The sequence below is a fragment of the Xiphophorus hellerii genome, chromosome 24 (assembly GCF_003331165.1).
Source record: "Xiphophorus hellerii strain 12219 chromosome 24, Xiphophorus_hellerii-4.1, whole genome shotgun sequence".
In the NCBI taxonomy this organism is placed as follows: domain Eukaryota; kingdom Metazoa; phylum Chordata; class Actinopteri; order Cyprinodontiformes; family Poeciliidae; genus Xiphophorus; species Xiphophorus hellerii.
The window spans coordinates 10,837,741-10,862,381 of record NC_045695.1 but is presented as its reverse complement, the minus strand read 5'-3'; the positions used below and the strand labels follow the sequence as shown (position 1 = coordinate 10,862,381).

The window sequence follows — 24,641 nt, the reverse complement described above, 5'->3', positions numbered from 1 at the left end:
TTTAAATTCCAACTTTATTCTCATTGGGTTCCATAAATTCAGGGATCCTGTTGGGCCCGAATGCATCACCAGAAGGGAACATTAAAGACAGCTGTCAACGTATTATCCATCTGAACGACAGAATAATTCAGTGTGGTTTTGTTATATACTGTAGCCACCTTTTTCCAAGGAGGGAAACTAATGGTTCGGACCTGGAACGCTTGACTCTTGACAGGAACAGGGACAGATTCTGATAGGAATTTTAATTGCGTCACCTCAGAACATGAGGTTGGACTTAATTGGTTAAAATTTCCAACTTTGCCCAAGATGTCACTAAACCATACACGCTGGACCTTTAAAAATCTCTAGAGAGGTGCAGGGTTAAATCTCTAGATTTTATGTATGACATATGAAACATAAAAACTATAGACTTAAGTTTCAGAGCAGTCAAAACAAAAGATAAACCACTAAAAGCTGTCGTAACAGGTGTGTATAAGGAGCTATTTCCCTTGAGTAGCTGCGCAGCAACACAATCCCCTCTAAGCTCGGCCAAGTTTGGACTCGGGGAGCAGGAGGGGAAGCCAACATCTTAAATGAGGTTGATCAAAGCAGACATACTAATATTTGTTTCCCACCAATTCCATTTAAAGTGACAGAGCTGGTGTGTAAACAGCTGGTTTGTGTGCGACTCAAGGGGATAGGTATTAAAAAGGAAAATCCAAAATGCACACAAAACAGCCATCATCTTAATGAGGGCTTACAGGAGTATTGGAGGCTGGTGCACTATTTGCAAATAGCTCATCAGGAATCAAACACATGAGCCAGAAAGCTCGGCCTTCACTCAGTTTCATATTTCACAATGCTTCAGATTTTTCCAACACTTAAAGTACCTTATTTATATTCCATCACCTTATGTCACATTAGGATTTTCTCTGATCTCTTGTCAAGGGGGCATGTGACCGTCCTTCAAAGTTAGGCGTAAACAGTAATTCAAGTGGAGCAGCGTAAAATAAAATGCATTTTCAATTCAATCTAATTTAAATAAAAGCTTTTTGTGACAATTTCAGACACATTTTGCTCATCTAGTGCTGGAACATTTTATTTTAATTACCTAAAACCCAAGTAATTTAATACAACAATTTATCAATGATAACCTATTCCATTATTTAATTCTTCTTTTGTGGTTTGCAGATTAAAGCTCTGAAAGGGAGACTTTCTACTGGACTCATCTGCTGAAAATGTCCTGAAAGAGCAGAGATGTTTAGGGATGGCCCCGAAGGTCACACTGCAGAAACACAAGGTTTGTCCACAGTAATGAATCACAGTTCTTTCAAGCAGGCAGAAATTATCAGAAAAATATTTCCAGGAATTTCCAGCAGCAAAGAATCTATGACTGAAAAGGAAAGTGCTGTTTTCACAGAACGGACAGATTAGCTCAGAGAAATGTTTTTTAAAAATTATTTATTGGTATATATGAGAACAAAACAACCATGAACAGAACATGACAACAGGTTTTTAGTGTGATTGGTTATTTTGTTAAACACAGACCACTACACAAATCAGCACAGTTTGGCATGCTGCAGCAATCCAAGTTGCCATTTGGAGCTTTTGGAACTTCCTGCATTGTATTGTATTGATGCATTCAGAATATTAACTCGGCTGACTTCAAGCTTTCCTGTGCCATTTCCAAATTTCAACACAGTGTAAAAAGGTTTTAGAGGGTTGACTTACTTTGTTTTTAAAAGTACCTGCATGCTTGTGCACAGCTTTTGCCTTTTTAGTATTCCTCAAAAACGATGCTGACTGTCACCCAATTCAGTCCTCCTAGCCTTCCAGCACATGCTATGGAGGAAAAACTCCTCTACAAATATCCTCCAAAAGGGATTTATGTCCTCCAGCATTAATTACTGAAATACCAAAACACACATGCACACATATGTCTACTGAATCATATTGTTAAACTTAAATAAGAAATATTTTCAGTCACTTACAGTCGCATTTGTTCATGTTTCACCTTTAAATCACATATCATAAATTTTGGCTCAGTAGGATTTGCATAATCTTTCTGACTAGCAGAAAAATAAACAACTGCTGACCTCAAGTCTTACTGTATTAGAGGAAAAATGGTGCACTTGTTAGGATTGACATCATGATACAGAAATTTACCATTACAGTAATTTTCACATCAAGATGTGAAAATCACTATAATGTTTAACTTGCATACATAATGACCTGCTTGCTTTCCACTGAAAATAAAAGAAATCAAATTACTTGTTGCTGAAGATATAAATAACACATTTTGGCTGAAGGATTTTAACAAAACACTAAATCATTTGTTATACTTTAGTATTTTTCTACTTGATTTAGCTAATTTAGCTATTAGCTAATTTAGCTATTAGCTAAATCAATTCACAGCATTGATTTCGCTAATATGCTGCCATGTTAAACATGCTAGCACTGCTCAGTCACAGTAGCTTTCTGTTTCTGATTTTGTTTTTGATTAACATTATGAAACAAAACTTCAAGTTTAAAGTGATTTTCTCATTTTGATTTACTTACGCTTTGATATTATTAAATAAACAAAAGATTCAGAAAATGTTTAAAGGTATGAGGAAACTCAACAGTAAAGATACTTTTTTAAAAAACACGTGGTCTGTATTCTTGCATTTATCACAAGTTCTTCAGCTAACTAGCTAGCTGATAGCACAGTACAAAAATTGTGAAATAACTTCCACTAATGCAAAGCATTCTACTGAGCAAAATGAGATTAGTTTGATCAAAAACAAACTAAAATGTGAACAATATTGGGAAAACAAAGACTGATTCAGCATTGCTAACGAAAATTTGATATGCTAAGTCAAATTTGTTCTGGGGATGTTTTTTAATGGTTTTGATGTCACTATCACACAGAAACACAACTTTTACTGGAACAGCAAGTAATTTGTTATGCATAGCGTTGATAAGCTGTATTATACCTTCATTAAATAATATTGCTTGATCCACTTACATAAGTATTACATATGTACAAAATCAATCCCTAAATGTTCAACTTGCTGAAGATAATAGCATATTAGCACTTAGCTTACTAGCTAATTTAACTCAATTAAAAATGGCTTTTGACAAGGAAAACAAATGATTTAATATTGTGTTGATATCCCTCAGGGAAATTATATTACTAAGCATTAAAATAATAAAGGAGACGTCTTCTGGTGTTTTGATTGAACTCTGTAAAAAAGTCAGTACTGTTAATTTTTTTTGCATACATAGTCAATCATCTCATTAAAACTGTAATTTTGCCCCAGAATTTAAGTTACAGTGTTGTGAACAGGTCACTCAATAGAGCCTCACCGACAGTCCTCTTAATGTAGTTATATTTCTTTTTAAATATTGCTGTTATTACACAATCTGCCTTATAAACAACCAGTGAAATGGCAATAATCTTTAAGGCCTGTCGTTATTTTCCTCAAATGGTTTTAAGACGTTACTCTAGGAACATTTCCTCCCGGGTTCTTTAAGGTGTGTCGTAAATCACCTGGAATATGAGTTTTCTCACACTGAGATATCAGTCACAGTTTTATAGCTATCTCTATCTAAACTCCAGTTAAATTAAATGTCATATACAAAAATCTTTCAATTAGTTCTTTTTTTTTTCAACATATAGGGTTCAGATAGCTCTGTAAACTTGAACAGGTATTCAAAAGACGGGAAAAAAAACATAATTAACCTTTAGTTGAGACAATTTCAGTCCAAAGCGCCTGTTGTAAAGGGTTTAATCAGGGTATAAGATGAAGCCAGAGAAGGTGCTGTACTTGTTGTTGTTGCCTCCATGTGCTTTTCCGCCATCCAGTTTAACATACACCTCATCTCCAGAGTCCAAATGTAGCACAGCACTGTTACTGGCGTAGTCATAGTTCTGGTCTGCATCTTGGGCTATGGCGCTGGCCCGGACCTGGTTTAACAAGATAAAAAGAAACTCAGAGTCACCGTAAGGAACATATTGGATATAACGACCGAGTGGAAAAGTTCACATGTACCTGAGAGGCAAAGTAAAACAGCAGTGGTGCGGAAAATTGTTAGATTCTAATTTTAAACCTCCAAATGTTGATTCAAGAGGAAATAAGTTAGCATTAAAGCTGCAGGATGTAATCAAATTTGACTGGGCTGCTTAGAAAAATGTGAATTAAATCTATCATGAATGTCTGCAATGTTAGTCTGCCAAAAAAGGCCTCAATTTAATAAAGTAAAAAAGTTGTAAGTCATAGTTTAAAATGTTAAACTTAAAATTTGTCATACATAATATATTCATTAATTATTCAATTATTATATCAGCTGATTTAAACCAGTGTCATAACAGGCTAACCAAACAGATGATAGTTTATTTAGCAAGCAAAAGTAACTGTGATCATTATTTCATAATGTTTCACATGAAATAAACAATATTTACAGAACACTGCAAAAATCATACATGAATTCATCTTTTAATCAACAAATTATAATACATTAAAAATACAGATAAATTGATTCATTTGTGTGTGTATTTTATCAGCATTTTTTAAACCTGAATTTCCTTATAAATTATAAACATTTTTAGGATGTTTTAAATTGCCACCATGCTTCATCAAGTGGACCCTAACCTTTGATTGGTTAACCTCTTCTCTATGGTAATATGATATTACTTTATTATCAGAACAAGTATGAAACTTCTGTTATAAGCGTATTAGATAATATAAATTAATAATAAAATATTTGTTAATGGGCATCCAGCCATCCCTTATCGATACCCGGAGGGGCGGAGTTACCTTTGGCCACCATGTTGGATTTCTAAACATCTTAAATGACAAATTCGTGATTTCCAGAGATGATTGGATAATCATGTATTCAAAAATGTTATTAAATAGGCGTACATTTATTTAAAATGTTATTTAAATGATCAGGTATAAATCGTTTTATGTTCCATGATGTATGGATTTGTATTGGGACACTTTTCGAAATGCGTCAATCTGCAGCTGTAAATGAAAGGAGGAAAGAAAAACCTCATCCAGAGGATCGCTGCGTTAAGCACCTTTTATGGAAATGAGAGCAGACAGAACTAGAAGTGAATAGAATATGAAGATTGAATTTATTTATTCATTTAAACTGTGAAGTTAAAGGGAAACGGGAGGTTTGCGCCATGCGGTGCGCACTTGGTGCGTAAAATATAACCTAGCTTTTAAAATTTTGATCAACTTTTCGAGAAGAGAACCGGAATGAAATAAGGCTGTTTGATCAACTAAACAAGCTACGTTTTGGACCTTATCCTAAAACTGTGTCCATTGATCAGACCCACGCAGTGCCATGCATGCGCTCTGGGTTGGAGTCTACCTGTCCGTTCTTGCACAGGTCGGCCCACATGCTGGTGCCATCCCCTCCGCGCATCAGCACATGGTAGGTGAAGAAGTAGATCCCGGACACATGACAGGTGAACTTTCCGGTGTTCTGGTCGTAGTGGTTTCCCAAGTTTGTGATCACGTCGTCAAATTTCAGCACCTCATATCCCTCATGCGGGTTCTTCAGACCCACGTAAAACGCGATCCTGTAGCCGCTCACCGTGGAGTTCGCTCCGTCCCCCTCGCCCGTGTCACCGGCCCCTGCTGCTCCGGCTAAAGCGGTGAAAGCCAGTTTATTGTCCCCGCGCTCTCCCGGTGGTCCTCTCGGTCCGGGGGGTCCAGGCTCTCCCGGTGGACCCCTGGGTCCGGGCTTCCCGGGTCGCCCCTGCTCGCCGCGCGTCCCTTGCGCCATGGGCGGCAGCGGAGCGACTCCGTTCACGTTCTGGCTCACCTCCATGGCGGTGGCTCCCCCCGGTTTGGGGCTGTATGGGTCACAAACCATGCGGCAGGTGCCCATCATCTCGTAGTAGTGAGCGGAGGTCTCCGGGGAGCGGAGGAGCAGCAGCGGGACAGCGATGGTCAGAGCCAGCAGGACCATGGCGACAGCGGTCACCGCGAAGACCACGGACCACTTCCTCCGGGCCGTGCGTGGACCAATGGACGCCAGAAAACCCGTCGAGCCGCGCTGGAGGGCAATTGTGACTGTTATCAGTGAGGGGTAAAAAGACAGACAGAAACAAAAGAAGTGAAGTTGGGGAAGTACGCACAAGTGTCTCCACCGCGTCTTCAATCCCCTGGGCAGCTGTGACCGAGCGGGAGACGCGCGTCTTGGCTGGATGGAGGGGTGGCGCGCAGACAGCTGCGCACAGCTGCGTCCAGCTGTTTGCAAGAAGACCGGAAGGCAGGACTTCAAATTAAAACAAGCAGCGTGTACGCATGGATGGAGAGTCTGGATATCATTTGGACTTGCAGAGCCATCAGTGCCAACTCTAACAAGGAAGCATATTGTAAAGGAACATGTTTCCTTTGCAACTTTATATAAATCTACATTAACATGTGGAACATATTAATCCACTCAAATAAGGACAGTTTTTTTTTTTGAAAAAGAAAAAACTACAAATAAAATGTTTTACAAATAATCTTAAAAGTGTAGCTTTCATTTGTTTTCAATCCCCATCTGAGTCAGTACTTTGTAGAATCAATTCACTTTTGCTGTATGTCTGTTCTAGTTTTGCAAAGAAATGTTCACTCAGTTTTGTTGTCATAGATTTTCAACTAAATATTTATGTCAACTTTGACTGGGTCACTCCAACACAGGAATGTGAGCAGCCATTTTCATTTGCAACCTTAATTTATCTCAAATTTGTAGTTATCTAGCTAACTCAACAATGAAATGCACATGCTGTTCACAGCATGTGTGAAGAGATGCATTAAACCATATTGCTGATTTAAAAATAATATATTAATAATAATCTTTCTTGGAATGAGCTTAAGCAACTCGCAACTGCAATTCGAATACGGTACATGTTAGAAAATTGTTTACGTTTCTATTAATAAACCAGCTGCCAAGACTTTTCTTCAAATATCAACCCATATGATTGTTTCACTAGAAAAAGTGTTGAGCCGGTAAAAACGATCAGAATAAAATACATTTTCATGCTTTGAAATCAATTATTGATCAAAAGTTCTCATCCATCATATTGTTTCAAAATGTAACAGGAAATCTTTTTAATTTTGATCTTTCTAACAAAAGGAACACAATTTTAATTCTGAATAGTGTTTTGAATGGAAACCTTTTTCCACATTTTTATGACTTGGACTTATTTATGGCTGCATGTCGAAGTTTTAATGGGTTCAAATCATCCTTTGATTAAAGTTGTTTGAACTGCAGGCAGTGTGTTTACTCCGACATGCCACTCAGGTGTATCTAAATAAACGAGTGTGATTAGTTACTTTCCTTTTAAACATGAATGAATCCAGGTCAAAGTCAGATTTAATGAAGAGCTTAAACTCGCAGCAGCTAAATACATGGCCAAATATTTGACTCAGACCAAGAGGGACACGTTCAAAGTCACTTCATATGGCTGAGGGCAGGTTCACAGTGGTGTCATCAGCTGACTGACTGCATTGGTCACTTCACACACACACACTCATGGAGGGAGAGACGGACAGGGGGAGGAGGGGGCAGTTTATGCATGCTGGATGCAGACCAGGGATGTCTGTCGGCGGTCGACACTCTCAGCTCCATGCTCTCTGTGACTGCAGGGACATATTTGATGTCTTGTTTCATGCGGCTGAGGGCCACAGGCCTCGAATTTAGATTGGCTATCAAATTAAAATTCATTCCATGCAAATCAGCACCCCGGTGCATGCAGATGTGTCTGACATGCCTTTTTAGCCTTGGTTTTGGTTTTCCTCCGAGACCGCTGAACTCTTGCTAATTGTGTGGATTTTATCCGCACCTGCTGATTAATAATTGTGTTTATGCCATTAACTGGGCATAAAAGCTTTAGGGATGCTTAATAAAAGCTGGTAATTGTTACAAACATTCCTTGAAGGACCTTAAATACTTCAAAAGTGCGGGGCCAGCAGAGCTAAGCACCTGGAATTGGAGTGCAGGCCCCACATCCACAACAGAGGCTTTACAGCTCAAGGCAATGTGAAGAAATCTTCAGAGGTTGAAGACGAGGCTTAGCCGAACCCCCCCGCGATCCTGCCTTCCCCTCCACCCCCAACCAATTCCAGCTCGCACTCAGCTCAGCTGTAACTCTCCAGAACACGGAGGAAGCCGCTGCTGGCATCCGAGAGTGAGAAAAAGCACAACGAGCAACGAGAGCTGGCCGAGAAATTCAAACCAAAGTTGAAAAATCTGAGTGAAACGCCACGGCAGCCAGAATAAAAACATCCCATCTTGTTTTACATTTTTCATTCCCCTTCAAAACATCGGTAATTCACAAAACATACAAAAACAAACCCACTAAAAATATGCAGAAAGGCACATGGAGCACATCCTCTTTCCTAATGCGCAGCATGACCTTTAGGAAGGATTAGTACAGTGAACTGTGTCTTTAGGCTGCGGTGAGCCAAACACAACACACTGTTTGCATTATGCACTCCAGCCTCTTAGATTATCCCAGCCTGCAGCTCCGTCATGCTTGTAATCACACTGCACTGCTGCATGATGCACACAAACCTTACGGTGAGGCCAAAGAAGAGAACCGTCACCAGCAGCTTACATGACTTTGGATAATTTTCCATTCAGCAGAGTAACTGGTAGCAGGTGTAAAATGGTATGCATGGCAGTAAACTAACATTACAAATCACTCAACATCATTTTTTGGAGATTCTTTTCTCCATTCAGAGACAGGGAAGCTGGTTAGACTTGAAGGGGTAAAAAACAGGACAATCTTGGAAGAAGACTAAAGACTTTCAGACTGGGGTGGAAGTTCACTTTCCAGTTGAAAATGACCTTGAAGATACATCCAGAGCTACAGTGGAATGGTTAGGTCAACGCATAATCTTGATAGAAAGTCTACAACTAAATTAATTAAGAAAATTGTGCCATAACTTGAATGCTCATGTATCTATGGTCTGCTTTGACTATTTGCAGAAGTTTTCATAGCGCATATCCGAAATATTGAAAAGAAAATGCAGCTTGGATGGCTAAGATACCTGAGTGCAATGCTGCTAGACAAGCTAATCGCTGCCGTTTGCAAAGCAGCCAATCCAGGAGCTACATTTGTGTTCCTGAGCACTGATTGGCTGTACCCTCAGGAGCCACATGACGGTAGATGTTAGCTTCTGCTAGGTTTCAACTGTGTAATACTGCATATTGTGGAAACCAGGGGTCAAACATATAGACACACCCCACAGCTTCAGTGAAAAGTGGTTCTACAAGTGATTGACCCAAAGGCACTGAAAAGAAATGAACACCATTCTTGTTTTGATTTCTGTTTGCAAAAAAACAAAATTTTTTCCCTTGTTATAGTTGCACACTCCTTTGTGTTGGTTGACTAAGGGGTTTGAATACATTTTCATGGCATTACAAATATCTTTGATCATTATTATCAGTCAGTAAAAAAGACACCCAGCTACTTTATAAAGATTTAATTGCTTTACAGACTGAATTATGAAGGAATCGTTGGTCAGCCATTGTCATTCTGTTCGTTTTGCATTAGTGAAACTTGTTCTACTTATTGTGAATCAAACGTCACAGCTCATATGTGTAAGTGAGCCATCTGTGAACCACAACAAGACAGCTATGAGAACTTGCAACATCAGCTTCTGTCTTAGTGCGTGACCCTGATCCCACATGAAGCCCACTGAAGACACGTCTGTCCTCGATTGCACGGATAAAACAAAACGCTCCTTGATGATTGTGAACACCTGTCAAAGTCCACCTCAGGCCAAATGTTTATAACCTTTTATTTCCTCACGTGGCACAATATTGACCAACTCTACTTTGTCTTCTGATTAATTTAGCAATTTCTCAGAAGACACAATTTACTGATATATAAATGAAAAACTCAAAAATGAAATATGAATGTAGCAAGCTGCAACCCTGAGCGAAATAAACAAACATGAAGCCACCAGAGAGCCATGAGAGAGCATGAGGGGAAAAAAGGGTTCGTGTGTGAGAACGTACATATTTGTGTGTGGCGACACTGATGTAGCACAGCCCGCCTCAGGGATTCAACCTTTTGCAAGTGGCAAAGGCAGACATGATGAAGTCATGGTGACAGTGTGTAACCTGCGGTCAGACATCTTTTTAACACGCGTTTGGTTTTTTTCTACCGATCCCAAGGCCAGTTTATCAAATACACCAGCTTTGCAAGCAGGAGGGGAACAGGAGGACTTCAATATTAAAACCATTTTCAGAGAGAGGGTATATGAGATTAGCCTCAAACCTCTAAGTATTGTTATACAAAAGTAGCTGAAGGCTACTGTCATCATGTGCTCACAATGCTAACACCTGCTTATATTTAACAGGTGTAATGGGAGCCAAATTACCTCTTAAATTAGTGTTAGCTTGCTAATATGAGCTAATCAGCTCTTAATTGTGTTTAATCGTTCGACTACAGGGGTGGTATGTTGAGAGTTCTGAGATTAAATTAAGATCTAGTGCTTTACACACTAGATCTTACTAATTACTGGTACATCACCAAACCAGCTTGTAAAACACTCTACAGTCTTCAGTCACCCCAGATATGTTATCATTTTTATGTGCTGATCTCTGATGGTTGTAAGTCTAGATGTTGGAAATCTTTTGTGTTTAACACCAGGTGGCACTAATATGCCTCACCATGTGACGTCACTACATACATAAGCACCAATACTTCCCACTGCCGCATATACAACGCAAAAGGAAATTGGGAAAAAGCTTTGTAGTCCCAACTGATCACAGTTTTCGCAATGGGTTTTTGTTATTTGTCTTCTGTTTTGTGTTTGTAGAACATAATGTATACATTATGCCTCCTGCATCTACAGTATATGATGGTTTCAGGATTAGGTATCTGTTCAGAAAGGTGTAAAAACAGTCATTTTTTTCTTTCTTTAAATCATTGGTTACATTATTTTTAATTATTTTAATTGCAGCTCACTCATTTTTTATTTAAGTAGTTTTACTAATAAATAAATTTGCATAACTTTCTTTTTGTCACAGTCTTAGCTCTCGTTGCAATTATTTACAAAACATGATGCTTTACGTTGGTTCAAGCAGAAATATTATCCTATTTATTCATTTTAAAATATGAAAAAAATAGTATTGTCCTCAAATGATCTTAGCCAAAACTTTAAACTGTCCCACTGAAAACCTCCATAAAATCGTGAAGGTTTTTGTTTTTACTTGCATTTTATTCACTGTCCTAAACTGCAAATAACACTATAAACACCGAGTTGGTCACGTGTTGTCACCTGTATCACGCAGCGGAAATCACGCGCGCTCTTTTATCTTACCTTGACATGCGGGGGCGTGGCTTTAACTGCTGCGTCATCCGACATGGAGGAAACCGCTGCAGTTTACTGAAAACGGAGACGCGGGTAGAACAAAGTGCTGTCTGTAAGTACAATTGTTACTTTTAGAACGCAGCTGAAGCGTCGGTGTGTTTTCTGAGGGATTTCTCGAGGTGTTTGCGTTATTTTTTACTTTGTTGTTTTCGTATTAAAGGAGAGTAAAGTTTCCACAAGTCCAGCCAAGGACAGCCAGCATGGTGGCGTTAAGTAGTTTTTCTGTTTTGATTAAGAAACAAAGTTATTAAACACTTTAATAAACACATTTTAGCTGCTTTAAAACAACTCTTGACATATAATACAGACGGTTTCCTGATTATTAGCGGTTTTCTTAACGTCCTTGTACGCATTGACTTTAACTCTGGAGAGAAGTTTGGCAAAACTGACAGACTTCTAAAGTCTGCATGAAGTTAACATAATGCAGAGTTTAAGTGAGTTGGTTATTACTAACCACGAAAGTAGCTGCTACCATATTTAGAGTGCCTGTTATCCGTTTCTGCTAATGTTGGGTGGCAGCAGCTTTGACAGATGTAGGACATGCCAGCTGAGACTCAGATAATAGGAATGAGGCTTCTCTGTTCTAAAAACAAGCAGACAGATGTCAGATAGAAACCCACCGGCTAATCTATTATTAGTGTTACTTTTATTTCAGCTTTTGTGAGATTAGTGTCTTGATAGACAATAATGTCCAGTTTGGATCTTAGGAAATCACATAATCATGACTCTAACCCATGATCCTGTCTGATGTTTGCAGATTTGTTAGCACATCATGCCTGATGAGATGTCAAGGCGTTTAATTCTAGAAAGAGGCGGCGGGGGAGCCAGACACCTCGAAGATGCTGTGTCCGATCCCAGCACCCCGGTAATCGGCATCCTGGGCACTGGAGACTTCTCCCGCTCACTGGCCAGGAGGCTGGTGGCCTCTGGCTACCAAGTAGTGGTGGGAAGTCGGACCCCCACACGCTTTGTAGCTCTGTTCCCGGAGGAGACCGAGGTGATACACGCACTCCTTGTGTAATTGGTGTTTTTGTTTCTTTCCCTCTGGAGATGATTATACATCATTTGTTTCCCACGAAGGGTAATTACTTTTGTTATCATGACTACATAATTGATTGAGGTTAAAGCTGCATTTTAGAAAGTTAAATCTCTCTGAATTGGTTGGATTAAGTTTTATTTAGGTGTATTAGACTAAAGGGGGTTGAAGAAAATACATCAACACAATTTTGTGCTTGAAAAATGACAAAAACGTCATATACAGATTATAAAGATGAAGTTTTAACTACAGGATTTTCTGTAACGTTTAGGAAGATATTGCCTTCTAATTTTCAAAGAAATATTTTAAATGACAATCCAGTGTGCACATTCAAGACTTGCAGGCATTTCAGTTTCACCATGTTGAAATGAAAATACCTCCTAAATCCAGGGATTATCTGTCCAAAACAGTCATCTTGACTATTTTGTTGCATGTCACTTGCATGCAGTGGCTGCATGGAGTCTGTGATTCATAGACACAAGGTGCTGGGTGCTGGTGACTCTGCGCCACATTGGTTTCAGGAGATTTCCCTTTTGAATGGCCTTCTTTGCATATTGAAAAGAATGTTGGCGTAGATTTTAGTCATCCAGGTTAGCTGTTAAAGAATCTTCCCACATGATGTAGGAGAATCATGTTTGGGATCTTTATCTTGTTTGGATGAAACGTCTTTACTGGTTTGGAGGAGTTTAGTGGAGCATAAATAGAGTCCAGCCCAAATCATAACGCACTTACCACAAAATTTGACAAATGAGCTACACAAATTCCTTTTCACCTCTATTTTCCTGTCCATCAATTTGAAAATAATCTAATTTGAACCATTGGAGCATTAAAAACTTCTGCGTTCCAGGTGACTACCCAGTTGGAAGCAGCCAACAAGGCAGACTTGATCTTTGTCGCAGTTTACCCTGAACATCACTCCACGCTGATGGACTTGAAACAGGCGTTGGCTGGAAAGACCTTGGTGGATGTTAGCAACGGTTTAAGCATCAACCATAAGGGTCCATCCAACGCCGAACTCCTGGCAGACTATTTCCCTGGAAGCTTTGTGGTTAAGGGGTTCAACACTGTATCCGCCTGGACCCTGCAGATGGGCGCCCGAGATGGAGGCAGGCAGGTGGGAAACATCATCAGTTTCCAGTGATGGTTTGCTTATTGACTTAAATGTTTTTGGAAGCTATAAAAGGTTTGTTTCATGTTTTTGCCTGCAGGTTTTCCTGTGCAGCAACAGCCAAACGGCCAAGAATTTAGTGAAGTCAATCTGCCATAGGATGGGCTTCATCCCCGTCGACATGGGCCTCCTTTCTTCTTCTCTGGAGATCGAAAATCTGCCTCTCTATTTATTCCCGTCCTGGCGCCTCCCTGTCCTCTGCATGTTGCTCCTCTTCGTTTTCTTCTACCTGTACAACTTTGTCCGGGATGTGTTGCATCCTTTCATCACGAAGCACAAAGGCGCCTTCTACAAAATGCCCATCGAAGTGGTGAATGTCACCCTTCCGTCCGTGGCCTTGGTGATGTTAGCGTTGGTCTACCTGCCTGGTTTGTTGGCCGCCGTCCTCCAGCTGTGTTCGGGGACCAAGTACAACCGCTTCCCCAACTGGTTGGACCGCTGGTTGACCAGCAGGAAGCAGCTGGGACTCTGTAGCTTCCTGTGTGCCGTCCTGCACGCCGTTTACAGCCTGTGTCTTCCTCTGAGAAAGTCCGCCCGCTTTACACTGATCAACATGGCCTACAAGCAGGTGAGGTGAAGACACAGTGAAGCTAGATGTCTTGATCTTGAGCAATGCCATAAAATGTGCTTGGTGTCCAGGTGGAGATGGGCAAGGAGGACTCTTGGGTGGATGAGGACGTGTGGAGGATGGAGTTGTACCTTTCCGTGGGCATCATGGCCCTCGGGTTGCTCTCCCTGCTGGCGGTCACCTCTCTACCTTCAGTTGCCGGCACCATCAACTGGAGGGAGTTCAGTTTCATCCAGGTATGTTTTATGTTTAGTTTCACTTCAAAGGTAATATCCCCTCAGAGACACACTATTCCTTCTGTAAGTAAGACTCTGAATGTCCCACACATGTGAACACCAAGCTTTTCCGCTCCCGCAGCTGCCCCAGATTCACAGCTAAACTTATCCTGTGACAAAGCCACCAAAGTGTTGTGACTCAGCATGCACACACTTTCTTTTCTTCCCTCCTCGAGGCCTGGGGTCTTCCAGGACTCGCAGACTTCCTGTGCTGCATTTCCCCCCACCCCACTTTCATCTCTCGGTAATCCGCTGGCCGTCAGATTAGTCACGTGGCGACGAGAGGAAAGGCGAGTTTGTGCTCGGTACATGTACAGTCGCTGGGCGAAGCTGCAGGATAAGCATGCTCATTGGCCTGCTAAATACACAACAAAAGTCCGGATGAGGTGTTTCTGCTCATATACTGTTTTTCACCAAACATGGCTCTGTGCTGTTAACCTCTCCTCTTTGCTCTCAAGGCAGATTTTTGCAAACCTAAGTTTTTTTCCAGACACAACCATTCCTCCATCATCTGCTCCAGAGAGTTCATACATGTCCAGTTTTTTCTTGTTGTAAACGCACGATTTTTTCCATTTAACATGGGAACTGGAACTCCAGAGTCTCAAAAGGAGTTGTTGGGTTGGTGAAGGTTCTCTGAGCATTGCGTGAATTTTCTGAAACATCTGCTACTGAAACGACTGGCAGCTGTCTAAAACGTTTTCCTCTTTTTTAAAATAATGAACTTGAGGCTGTTTGGTAGAAGCCTTACAACCGTCCCCAGATTTACAGGCAGAAACAATTTCTTCTGTAAGATAATTCTTCATGTCTTTTCTTTATAGCATTGTTAGCACAAATAAACACCTTCAATGAAAGAGTAAAGGGTGTACTTAGTTTTTCACAGAGGATTTTCCATTTTGGATGAACTGCATAAATATAAAGCTAAAATACACCAGTAGATTCCACACAGAAAAACAAGGCTGTTTTTGTTTTTATTTTAACCCCTGCTCTGCAGCCCAGACAACCTTGGGACGTTTTTGGTGGCTTGTGGCCCCTGAAGGTGCAGTAAGCAGCTCAGTCAGTCACAGTCACAGGGGAAAACACCAGTGGGGTCTCTTTAGGTCAGGAGTGGTGGGTCAGCGCGTGTCCTCAGGCTCTGCTGTGGCCTCTAACACAGCTAATGCTATGGACTTGCTGACTCTCTGTCTCTGCCAAAACACATGATGTATTTTATGGGTAGTTTGCAGACACTCCCCAAAGAATTTGCAGCTGCATCACAATTACATATTTTTCTGATGTTATGTAGAGTTTAATTTTTTTTTTAATGTTTCTCTGATGATTCGCAGTCTACGCTTGGTTACTGTGCCTTGTTCATGGCCACCGCCCACACGCTCCTCTACGGGTGGAATCACGCCTTTGTTCTTGCACAGTACCACTTCTACATGCCCCCCACATTCATCCTGGTCCTGGTTCTGCCCTCTGTGGTCCTGCTGGGCCGCTTGGCGCTCTGCCTGCCCTGCGTAGCCGGGCGGCTCAGGAAGATCCGCCGCGGCTGGGAGAGGAACCGACATATCCGCTTCATGCTGCCGGCCGAAGACTGCCGCAACGAGGTGGAGGATGTCAGTAATGTGTGAGAAACGCTGTAGCTCTTAGAAACAAGGTGGATCATCTCCGCAGAGAAGATAAAATATTTATACTATGCTGGAATTTGTCAGAAAACTCAAGTTCTTCTCAACAAGAGCCTGAGGGAATCCAGCCAGGGATACCTTAAGCACTTAATGCTGTCAGAGATGACTGCTGTTTCTTTAATTTATTGTTTGCTCTGTTTCTAGTGTCAATCACGGTGAAGAACGATATTCGCTCTTCAGAAAACGTTGCAACATTTTTACACAGCAGACTAAGCTGTTGCTGTCAAGAAACCAAAATAAGTTTCTACTTAAACTTTTCATGTGACTATTTGTATTATTAAAGATTTAGATTTTTTGCTCAATTTATTTCCCTGTGATATTTGTTATTACAGGTTTCTTTTTTATTAATTATTGTGCAAATATGGCAAATATTAAGCAGCAATGCATCTTTTCTTTTTCTCCTAATGCTGCCTTCAAAACACATCCAAAATAACTTTGATAAACAAACTAAAAAGAAAAGTAAACAGAATAAATCTGCTCTAAATGTCTCATCAGTTTCAGACTGTGAAGTGATTCTGCTGGATTTTATTTAGGGATATCCAGATAAAAGGGGATTGAATACAAAATCGAGCCACACATTTCAGATTTGTATTTGAACAATAAAACTTGTAGTTCAGGTGTGAACCTCAAGTTAAAACTGGAACTATAGAGTGACAGTTATGTAGTTCAGTTGACAAACATTACTAAACTAAAGCATCTAGCTTGATGTCTAATGTTACTTCTTTGTTGATTTCTGACATAAAATGATTTCTGTATATTGCCATTTAACTTGAATGTTGTTGCCAATAAAATAATGTAAATTTTGACCTTTGCTGGAAGGTGATATACAAATAAAATTGGATTTGATTTGAGTTTTGCACAGTAATGTGTTTTCTATGTTTGTGCTCAATATGAATGTAGATAAGGGATTTCTAGCATGCATTAAAATAATGTAATAACCTTTAAACTGAGGTAAGAGGGCAAAAATATCCATAGACATTATTTTAATGTTAGGCGTTATATATCCAGATGCTGCCATCTTGTGGCAGTTTTCTGAACTGCACCGTAAATGTGACTTTTATTTTCGGTCCAATCCGAAAAAAACCCCAAACAAACAAACCAAAAACTTGTGAAATGATAATAAAGCTTAAAGTTGGATTATTTCTGTTGTGTTGATTGGGGACCAATAGGGTGTAAAATACCGCTTACCTGGCACTGTTACCCAGGAAATCCCTCCCCACATTGCCAGCTTATTTCCCGCGTGACGTGCCCGCAGGACGAGTTGAGCAAGACTTACAGTCGGAAGTTTCAGCAGCAGCAAACCCGGTCACCATGTCTGTAAGTGCATTTTTTTTTTATTAAACTGCCACTTTTATTTCCTACTCTGTAACCAAACCGATCTGTTTCGCGTGTGCTGACTTTTCTCCAATCTCTGAGTTTGATCGCTTCAGCTGAGCTGCAGGTCTCCTGTGGTTTTTATAGGTTCCTCTGTCAGGTTTAATGCTCCGTTTCCTTCCTCTCTCCCAGGAAGCATTTGAGAAAGCAGCAGAGGAGGTGAAGGTCCTGAGACAAAGACCAGACCATGGAGAAATGAGTGCAATTTATGGTTTGTATAAACAAGCCACTGCTGGAGACGTGAACATGGGTGAGTGTGAGTAGTGGGGATGTTTTGTATCCGTTGTTTGGACAGGGTGGGGTTGAAATGATTTTTTTTAAAGCAGGTTTGACAAGTGAGATTTCAGATTACGAACAATGAGTATGTACTTTAAACGAAGCATCTTATTTATCAGACTTTATTGAACACAACCCTTATATATAATATCTGCAATCCAGCATTTTCAAAGCTTATCTGCAGAAACCTTTACATGTTCAGTTTCTTTTTAAACGGTTAATATTGAATCCTACACTTTAGATTACAGTAGATTTATTATAACCTTGTGAAACATCTATGAAACAGTCTTCTAACTCAGATTTAGCTGCACAAGTTCAGTGCAGCAAAGGTTTTAGTTATAACCAACACAACGCAGCTCATTTTGCAATGGCAGGGAAATGACCGTTTTCTTCTTTTCTTATTTTATTTTCAAAGCTTCATTGTGAATCATTAGTATAAAAATTTATATTGGCATTATAAGTAAGGATTAGTTAAACCATACTCAGCAAACTATAACTTAAAAAATTATGCATGACTGTTTGACAAAAATATTCAAAACATGTTGTATGCAGTGACCCAAACCTCACCTCACCACAATCTAAAGGGCCCAGCAGGGGGCAACAAATGCCCAAAAAAGCCCTGCAGACTGTCAACCATGTAGAATAAAATTCAAGGACATACAGCATTGGTCTCCAGTGAAAGCAAACAAGCATGTACTTTTGCAACTTAAAAAAATGTATATTTATAGAGTCATATATTTGTTTAATTTCATATACCATAAATTCAAGGCCTGTGTTTCAGTGGCACAGTGGTTAAAATAAAGTTGAGATGAGGATCCTTTTTGAAATAACATTTCATAAGCCTGATATACACAGTGAAGGTTTAAGATTCAGTTATCTCCAGTGTCATATTAGGCGGTCTAGTAAATAAAATTGTACAAACTTTGATTGTGTTTTGAAGACGCTTGAGGCTAAACACAGGACTCTTTATTTCCACAGAACGACCAGGGATATTCGATTTTACAGGAAAAGCAAAATGGGATGCATGGAACGCAAAGAAAGGTTGGATTCATCAAACTTTATTACAAATACCTCAACACAATTAATCAGTGTAGAGTTGAACAAAGATTTGTCAATGTAGATTAAAATCTTTGAAAGAGTCTAAAACTACATCAAACCGTCAAGAATTATGTGCTTTGTCTCCCAAACCAACAGGTTTATCCAAAGAAGAAGCAATGGCGGCTTATGTGGAGTTGGTGGAAAAGCTAAAAGAGAAATATGGAATGTAGAGTCTTTAAGAAACACAACAATAAAGAAATACACAAGAAAAACTGAATGTCTGTTTTTTGTTTTTGAAATAAAACTTTTTTTTTTCTCAGTTTTGTAGTTTTAGAGTCTGCTACCTCAACTGTCGAGTAAAACACGAATTTACCAGTGTACCACTGCCAAACTTTTTTTCTTCCACCCAATTTTCCGTTTATATACTTGGTACAGCACTCTGAATAGCCAGCTTCATTAACAAGAAAATCTGATAGCGTTCTATAAGGAATCTATAAAATATACAAACTATCATCCACATATTTGATTACCGTACATTCCAATTTATTGAGATGTACCTGTGTACAGTATTTTGCTAAATATTTACCTCAATCCTGTTATGTTTTCAAATAAAAGTCTCAAAGATTTTTTTCTTAAGTCACCTAAGTGAGTTATGTAGGCATATAAAAGCAATGTTGTGCAGAAAGACTGAAATGTTTTGGATCTTTAATATATTTTTTCTTTACAAGCAGTCAGTGATAATTATGTAATGTATTCCTCAGCTTTTTCTTTAAGTGCTTAAAATGTATTTATTATTTGCCAGATGGTACAACGTGTCAGGTTTTATGTCTTTTTTATATTGTGAAATTTACTATCTTTGTAGAGATTTTAATGTCTTTGGAAACTTATAATTATACGATCTAGGACTAAAATAAGGGTGTTCCATTTCACATTGTTTACAGATTATTTAAAACATGATTGATAATTTAAATAATCTTTTTAAATATGAAACATATTTTTTTGGCTTGTTGTTTGGCATAAAGTTGAGGGTTCCAAATTGTCATGTTTAAGGATTTAAGATTCATGAACTCTTTGGTTATGGAAAATATGGTTTAATTTCTTTTAGGGCAGCGTTTGATGGGGTCCTGATGGAAAACTGCAGCGCTCAGACGTCATATTATATCTCTTCTCTGTCATAAACTGAATGTACTGTTTATTGTACACACACCTGCAATTTGGTCATTAACCTCAAGGGCTTTTTCCAGGTAATGTTTAATATCTCTGCCAGATTTTGGTCTAATCTAAACAAACCATCCTTTCAACTGTTTATTAGATGTTTTAATTAAAACAAAGAGTGTTTTCACAAAATTGTCTGTCTGCTGTTGCCCTTTTTGTTTATATGTAAGCTACCAACAAATGTAAAGGTTAATCTATTGTAGCATAATATTACTACAGCTGTTCCACCACCAGTTTGTTTTTTTTTGTGTGTATGAACGATCTTCTGGCCTTCATTAAGCTCAGAAATGATCTGAAATGTCATTATATAAATAATACGAAGCTGAAATGGAAAAGGTTAGCTAGAAACTAAGGATATCCTTTAAATAAAAAGACATGGACAAAATAGTCAAAACATTACAATTTAAATGAGTTATGCTTTCTCATCACAATGAGTGCATTTGCTGTATAGAACACCTTTTATTGTTCTGAAAATGTTTGCAATGTAGATTAAAGATGTTTTTGGGATCTTCCCTGGTCCAGTCAAGCCTTAACAAGCAAACAAATTTTCACTTTAAATCAAATTAGTCCCGTAGAAGAGTAGCTCTTAACTTTTCCGTCTTCTTTGGGATTACTGGAAAAGTTCTTACACAATGTTATGCTCACATCTCCAGAGTGTCTGCAGGGAATCCAGTGTTCGTAAGACTGGTAGGAGAAGAGGGCAGCAGGGAGACCTGTGTGTGAGGTGATCCGATCTGGCTGATGGAGCCGTGATGCTGCCGACTCCGACTGGGCAGGTGCCGGGTGAGCTTCCATCTTTTCCACCGCCTCTTAAACTCCTGCTGCACCTGAAACATACAACAACGCTGCCCGGTTGGGTCCATGCTTCACAAGGTTCACGTTGTATCTGACGGTTCAGATTTTACCTCTCCATTCATGAAGCAGTAGAGAACAGCGACCACAAATCCCTGGGAGATGCAAGACCAGAAGGATTACACATTGAGATTATGGGATTTAACAGCACTGTGAAAAATATTTGGGCCCCAATTAGATTTGTTTTGTTTGTTTTAAATGCAATGGGCATAAACTATTCAGGCCCAGTATGAAAAGTCATGCCCAACTCCTGGCAGCAACATCTTGTGCTGCTTTTTAAAATAATTTTGCTCACTTCATGTTAACAGTAAGGTTCTGTTTGAGTCATTTCTTTATTCTTTAGGTGTGGTATAAATGGGACCTGAATGATGTGAGCAAAACATACCTGTGTGGATGACAGCGCCAGCTCTGCAAACGTCCAGATCTTAAATACAGAGTTGCTGACGTTGACGGGTAAGAAAACAAAAAGAATGCAGTGGAGACCAAACAGAGCCACCAGGAAAAATGTGGACTTAATCAGCTTCCTGTTAAAGAATAAAAACAACAACAGTTTCTTCAGTAAAACGTTTTTCTGGCTTAAGTTGTCAGGAAGTCTTTCTGACTTTTTACAACCAGCCATGTTGTATTGGAAAATCTTTACTTCCAAATATAAATATGCAGCACTCCCGACTCACCAGAATAAAAATAGGTTGGTATTTATCCACCTTCCAGTTACCAATGCAAAAGTTAAGAGCAATTCACCATGATCAGATTTTTTTCTATCACATAAAATATGATTACAAGGCATGGATATAATATAGTGAAAAGACTCACATATACTGACTGAATTCGCTCCGGTGTGCTTCTGACATTCTGAGTTTGCTGATCAGTATCCTCAAAATACCCAAGAAAAAGACGAGATTCACCTAAAATAAGTAGAAGAAAGAAAATATTTGAAAAATTCAGATTTAACGTTTGACATCTACCTATCCTTTAGGGTAGCTGTATGGACTACAATAATAATCCCCTTCATAATATGAAAAATGTATTTTAAATAGTTTGGTTTGTACTTCAGAGGTTAGATTTGGCTGCATGTTTAGTCTTTGAACGTAACTAGGCCAAGAACTGCTTTGGTTCCTAAGCTAAGCCAGTTAGCCATTGATTTAATTAGCACAGCCAATTAGCGCTGCGATATAGCTACATGTACTTAAAAATGACACATTTTATTTACAGAAGTATTTTCTAAAACAACAAATATTTTACACATATGGAGAGAAGAACTGGCACACGGAGTATCCACCAAATCCATTCATGTCTCCTTCTTTCCCAACATCTGTACCCAAGAAATAAGAAATAATTATAATTTCTGACATTTAGAAATCTAAAATTAAGTAGATGTTTGATGAATATTTTAGTTTCTTACCCTTCATCTTCATAAAAATACTTAGCACATCCCCAGCAGACAATAATAATAAATGGTACCCCTGTAAGACATTTAGGAATGCAGTATTTCAGAGACAGCATTGAGCTTTATGCATGTGTTTATAGGTAAAACAAGCCAAAACTGTGAGATGTATTATATTGCAGTACCCCAGCTCAGGAAGATGGACCAGGCGAGGTGTTTCTTCAACGAGAAGAAGGATCGGCTCACCAGCGTGAACAGGAAGTGACCCTCCACCAGCAGCCAGCTGTAGTTGGCAAGGATGAAGTAGTTGCAGAACATCAACACAATCTTACAAGCCACCTGCAGAGAATTGTCAGGAGAGACCAACTCATTTCAGTGGCAAGAAATTCTTTCTTTCTTATTTAAAATTATCGCCTTTCGTCCTTACAGTGGAGCTGTCGCAGTCGTAGAGCTCTGAATCTGTAAAAAGGAGACCGTCCCTGATAAAGATGAAGATGGCTCTCAGGATGAAAGAGACAAACAACTGGATGTGGATGTAGTTCCTGGTACAGTGCAGCTTCCTGCAGAATATATCAACTCTGCTTTAGAGGCGGACTCGGTTGTGCTTCACCCGATGATGATAAACAGACCAGAGGTGAGGCATTGCAGGGTTTCAAGAGCGGTTTGTGGTTGATGGAAGGACAATAGGAAGAAAAATATGTATATTTCTCACCTAAAGAAGCAGAAGATGGTGATAGCGATGGCAAGAGTGATAAGGGAGAGTGTGTATCCGATGGTGTACATGGTCTTCACATAGGAGAAATACCAATGGGAAGCTGAGAACTGAGAAGAGAAATTAGTTTTAAACACTTATAACATCTTCCTAGAAATATATAGAAAAACTCATCTGAATATCTCAAGCATATAACAAAGTTTCTTAGCAAGTTTATTATAGTATTGATTTTTTTATTTCATTACTTTCTGTTTCCCTGTTGTCATGGGAGATGCGTGTTGATGTTTATAAGTTGGAAAACATGAAAACAGAAGAACTTTGAGCAGGAAAATAAGGGTTTGGAGGGGCATTGTATGAAATAATGTCTTTTTTTATTTTACAAAATTTAAATCTACTTACGTGTTCTAGATATTTAAGGGAGTCATTGAAAGCGTAGCTACATGCATCCTCATGTAGGGAGAGAAGATCCGTCCATCCATTGCTGGTGCAGTTGCGATGCACTTCACCTGCAAAGTACCAATAAAATCACTCCCTCCTGCCTTCTTTTGACTGCAGCCCTGCAGAAATACCTGCATGCAAGAAATGACTGACAAAAGATAAATGGTGTTCATTGTATCTTTATTCAGAATATTGAACGTAGGTGAAAGCGATAAGGATATTAATCTATCACTTTCGTTTGCTGTTTAGATAATTTATTATCCCTTTAACACGCAGCACTCTTACATGTTACCCAGTCTTTTGTGTACACAAGCTTCACATAGTTGTTTGGATAGAGACGGTAAGGGGAAGAAGAAACTCTGTCCCATCCGAAGACAAATTAGTTTTTTATGGAAATAATTAACCAGTGGGATGAGGTGCAGGTAATGGCTTACAGTTTCTAAATGTGCGTCATCGTCCTTGCTTCTCACCTTTTGAAACACGCCCAAAGATATCCAGGCACGGCAGAGAGACTGTTTCCCCCAGAGAGGCCGGTGGCCAGCAGTGCATGTCTTCCCACATTCCCTTACAATACACACTGCTGTTTACTACACACGTAAAACAAGAACGACAAGTTTTTTGTTTATTTGCAGCGGTAAAGCAGCTAAGAAAAATTGATACATGCAAAAAATGAGTTAATGGTCTAAATTAAGATTAAAGTTGCCCCTAAAATCATATTTTTATGCATGTTGTTATATCACCACCAGCTGTCACTAAAACATAACGTGAAATTTCTGTAAAGGCCCAAGTTCTCTAACATTTGACTCATTTTAGTGTAAAATGCAAATTTGAAAAGGAGATCGCTTTTTGTCTAAAATGTAAAAGTGAAAAAAAGAAAAAAAAATTAACAAAATTAAAAACTGTATTGATTTACCTTTTGCTTTTTGTTCCATGAACAATATTAGATCGTTCATACACTTTTCTTCCTCTTTCATAGGATCGACATGAGGATTGCAACCTGGTGACGATCTAGCCTGTAAAATAAAAATACTATTGGATTTTTTTATTCTCAGGCATTGCAATAAAGCAGGTGTCCTTCTCTTTACCTGGTGTAAAAGCAGCAGCCCGATCAGTCCAACTTTCTTCATCATGTTCACTCTTCCCGCGAGGTTGCCCATCTGCGTCCAAGCTCCAAGCTGCATAGGTGATCTGAACAAAAAGCAACATCCCTGCTGCTATGCAGCTCATATATGAGACTTTTAAATCTAACATAATAGTGTTCTAGGCAGGACAAACTGAGGAGCGCTGACA

General features: G+C 39.3%; 4 protein-coding genes across 5 annotated transcripts; 2 read left to right on the top strand and 2 right to left on the bottom strand.

Annotated features, from left to right (window-relative positions):
- Positions 1–1,423: 1,423 nt before the first annotated feature.
- On the bottom strand, positions 1,424–6,330 carry c1ql2 (complement component 1, q subcomponent-like 2). Its single transcript, XM_032556058.1, has 2 exons — positions 5,341–6,330; positions 1,424–3,928 (listed from the first exon to the last, which is right to left on the bottom strand). Exons 1-2 carry the CDS (start codon positions 5,941–5,943, stop codon positions 3,749–3,751), a joined length of 783 nt encoding a protein of 260 aa, XP_032411949.1. The 5' UTR covers positions 5,944–6,330; the 3' UTR covers positions 1,424–3,748.
- Positions 6,331–11,313: 4,983 nt separating this feature from the next.
- Positions 11,314–16,913, top strand: LOC116716150 (metalloreductase STEAP3). The gene is made up of 6 exons (XM_032557026.1): positions 11,314–11,403; positions 12,109–12,348; positions 13,235–13,501; positions 13,596–14,123; positions 14,195–14,359; positions 15,721–16,913. Exons 2-6 carry the CDS (start codon positions 12,124–12,126, stop codon positions 16,006–16,008), a joined length of 1,473 nt encoding a protein of 490 aa, XP_032412917.1. The 5' UTR covers positions 11,314–11,403; positions 12,109–12,123; the 3' UTR covers positions 16,009–16,913.
- Positions 16,914–17,252: 339 nt separating this feature from the next.
- Positions 17,253–19,027, top strand: LOC116716152 (acyl-CoA-binding protein-like). Its single transcript, XM_032557029.1, has 4 exons — positions 17,253–17,379; positions 17,569–17,686; positions 18,691–18,753; positions 18,907–19,027. The coding sequence occupies exons 1-4, from the start codon at positions 17,374–17,376 to the stop codon at positions 18,978–18,980; spliced, it is 261 nt and encodes an 86-aa protein (XP_032412920.1). The 5' UTR covers positions 17,253–17,373; the 3' UTR covers positions 18,981–19,027.
- Positions 19,028–19,757: 730 nt separating this feature from the next.
- On the bottom strand, positions 19,758–24,589 carry sctr (secretin receptor). 2 transcript variants are annotated; one of them, XM_032557027.1, is made up of 13 exons: positions 24,437–24,589; positions 24,265–24,364; positions 23,822–23,938; positions 23,313–23,419; positions 22,914–23,023; positions 22,629–22,761; positions 22,387–22,540; positions 22,220–22,280; positions 22,060–22,129; positions 21,631–21,722; positions 21,203–21,341; positions 20,871–20,912; positions 19,758–20,792 (listed from the first exon to the last, which is right to left on the bottom strand). In XM_032557027.1, exons 1-13 carry the CDS (start codon positions 24,530–24,532, stop codon positions 20,607–20,609), a joined length of 1,407 nt encoding a protein of 468 aa, XP_032412918.1. In that variant the 5' UTR covers positions 24,533–24,589; the 3' UTR covers positions 19,758–20,606. The 2 variants fall into 2 exon arrangements, with proteins under 2 accessions (XP_032412918.1, XP_032412919.1); XM_032557028.1 differs by lacking the exon at positions 22,629–22,761 and having other exon boundaries at positions 22,387–22,484.
- Between the last annotated feature and the right edge of the window lie 52 nt (positions 24,590–24,641).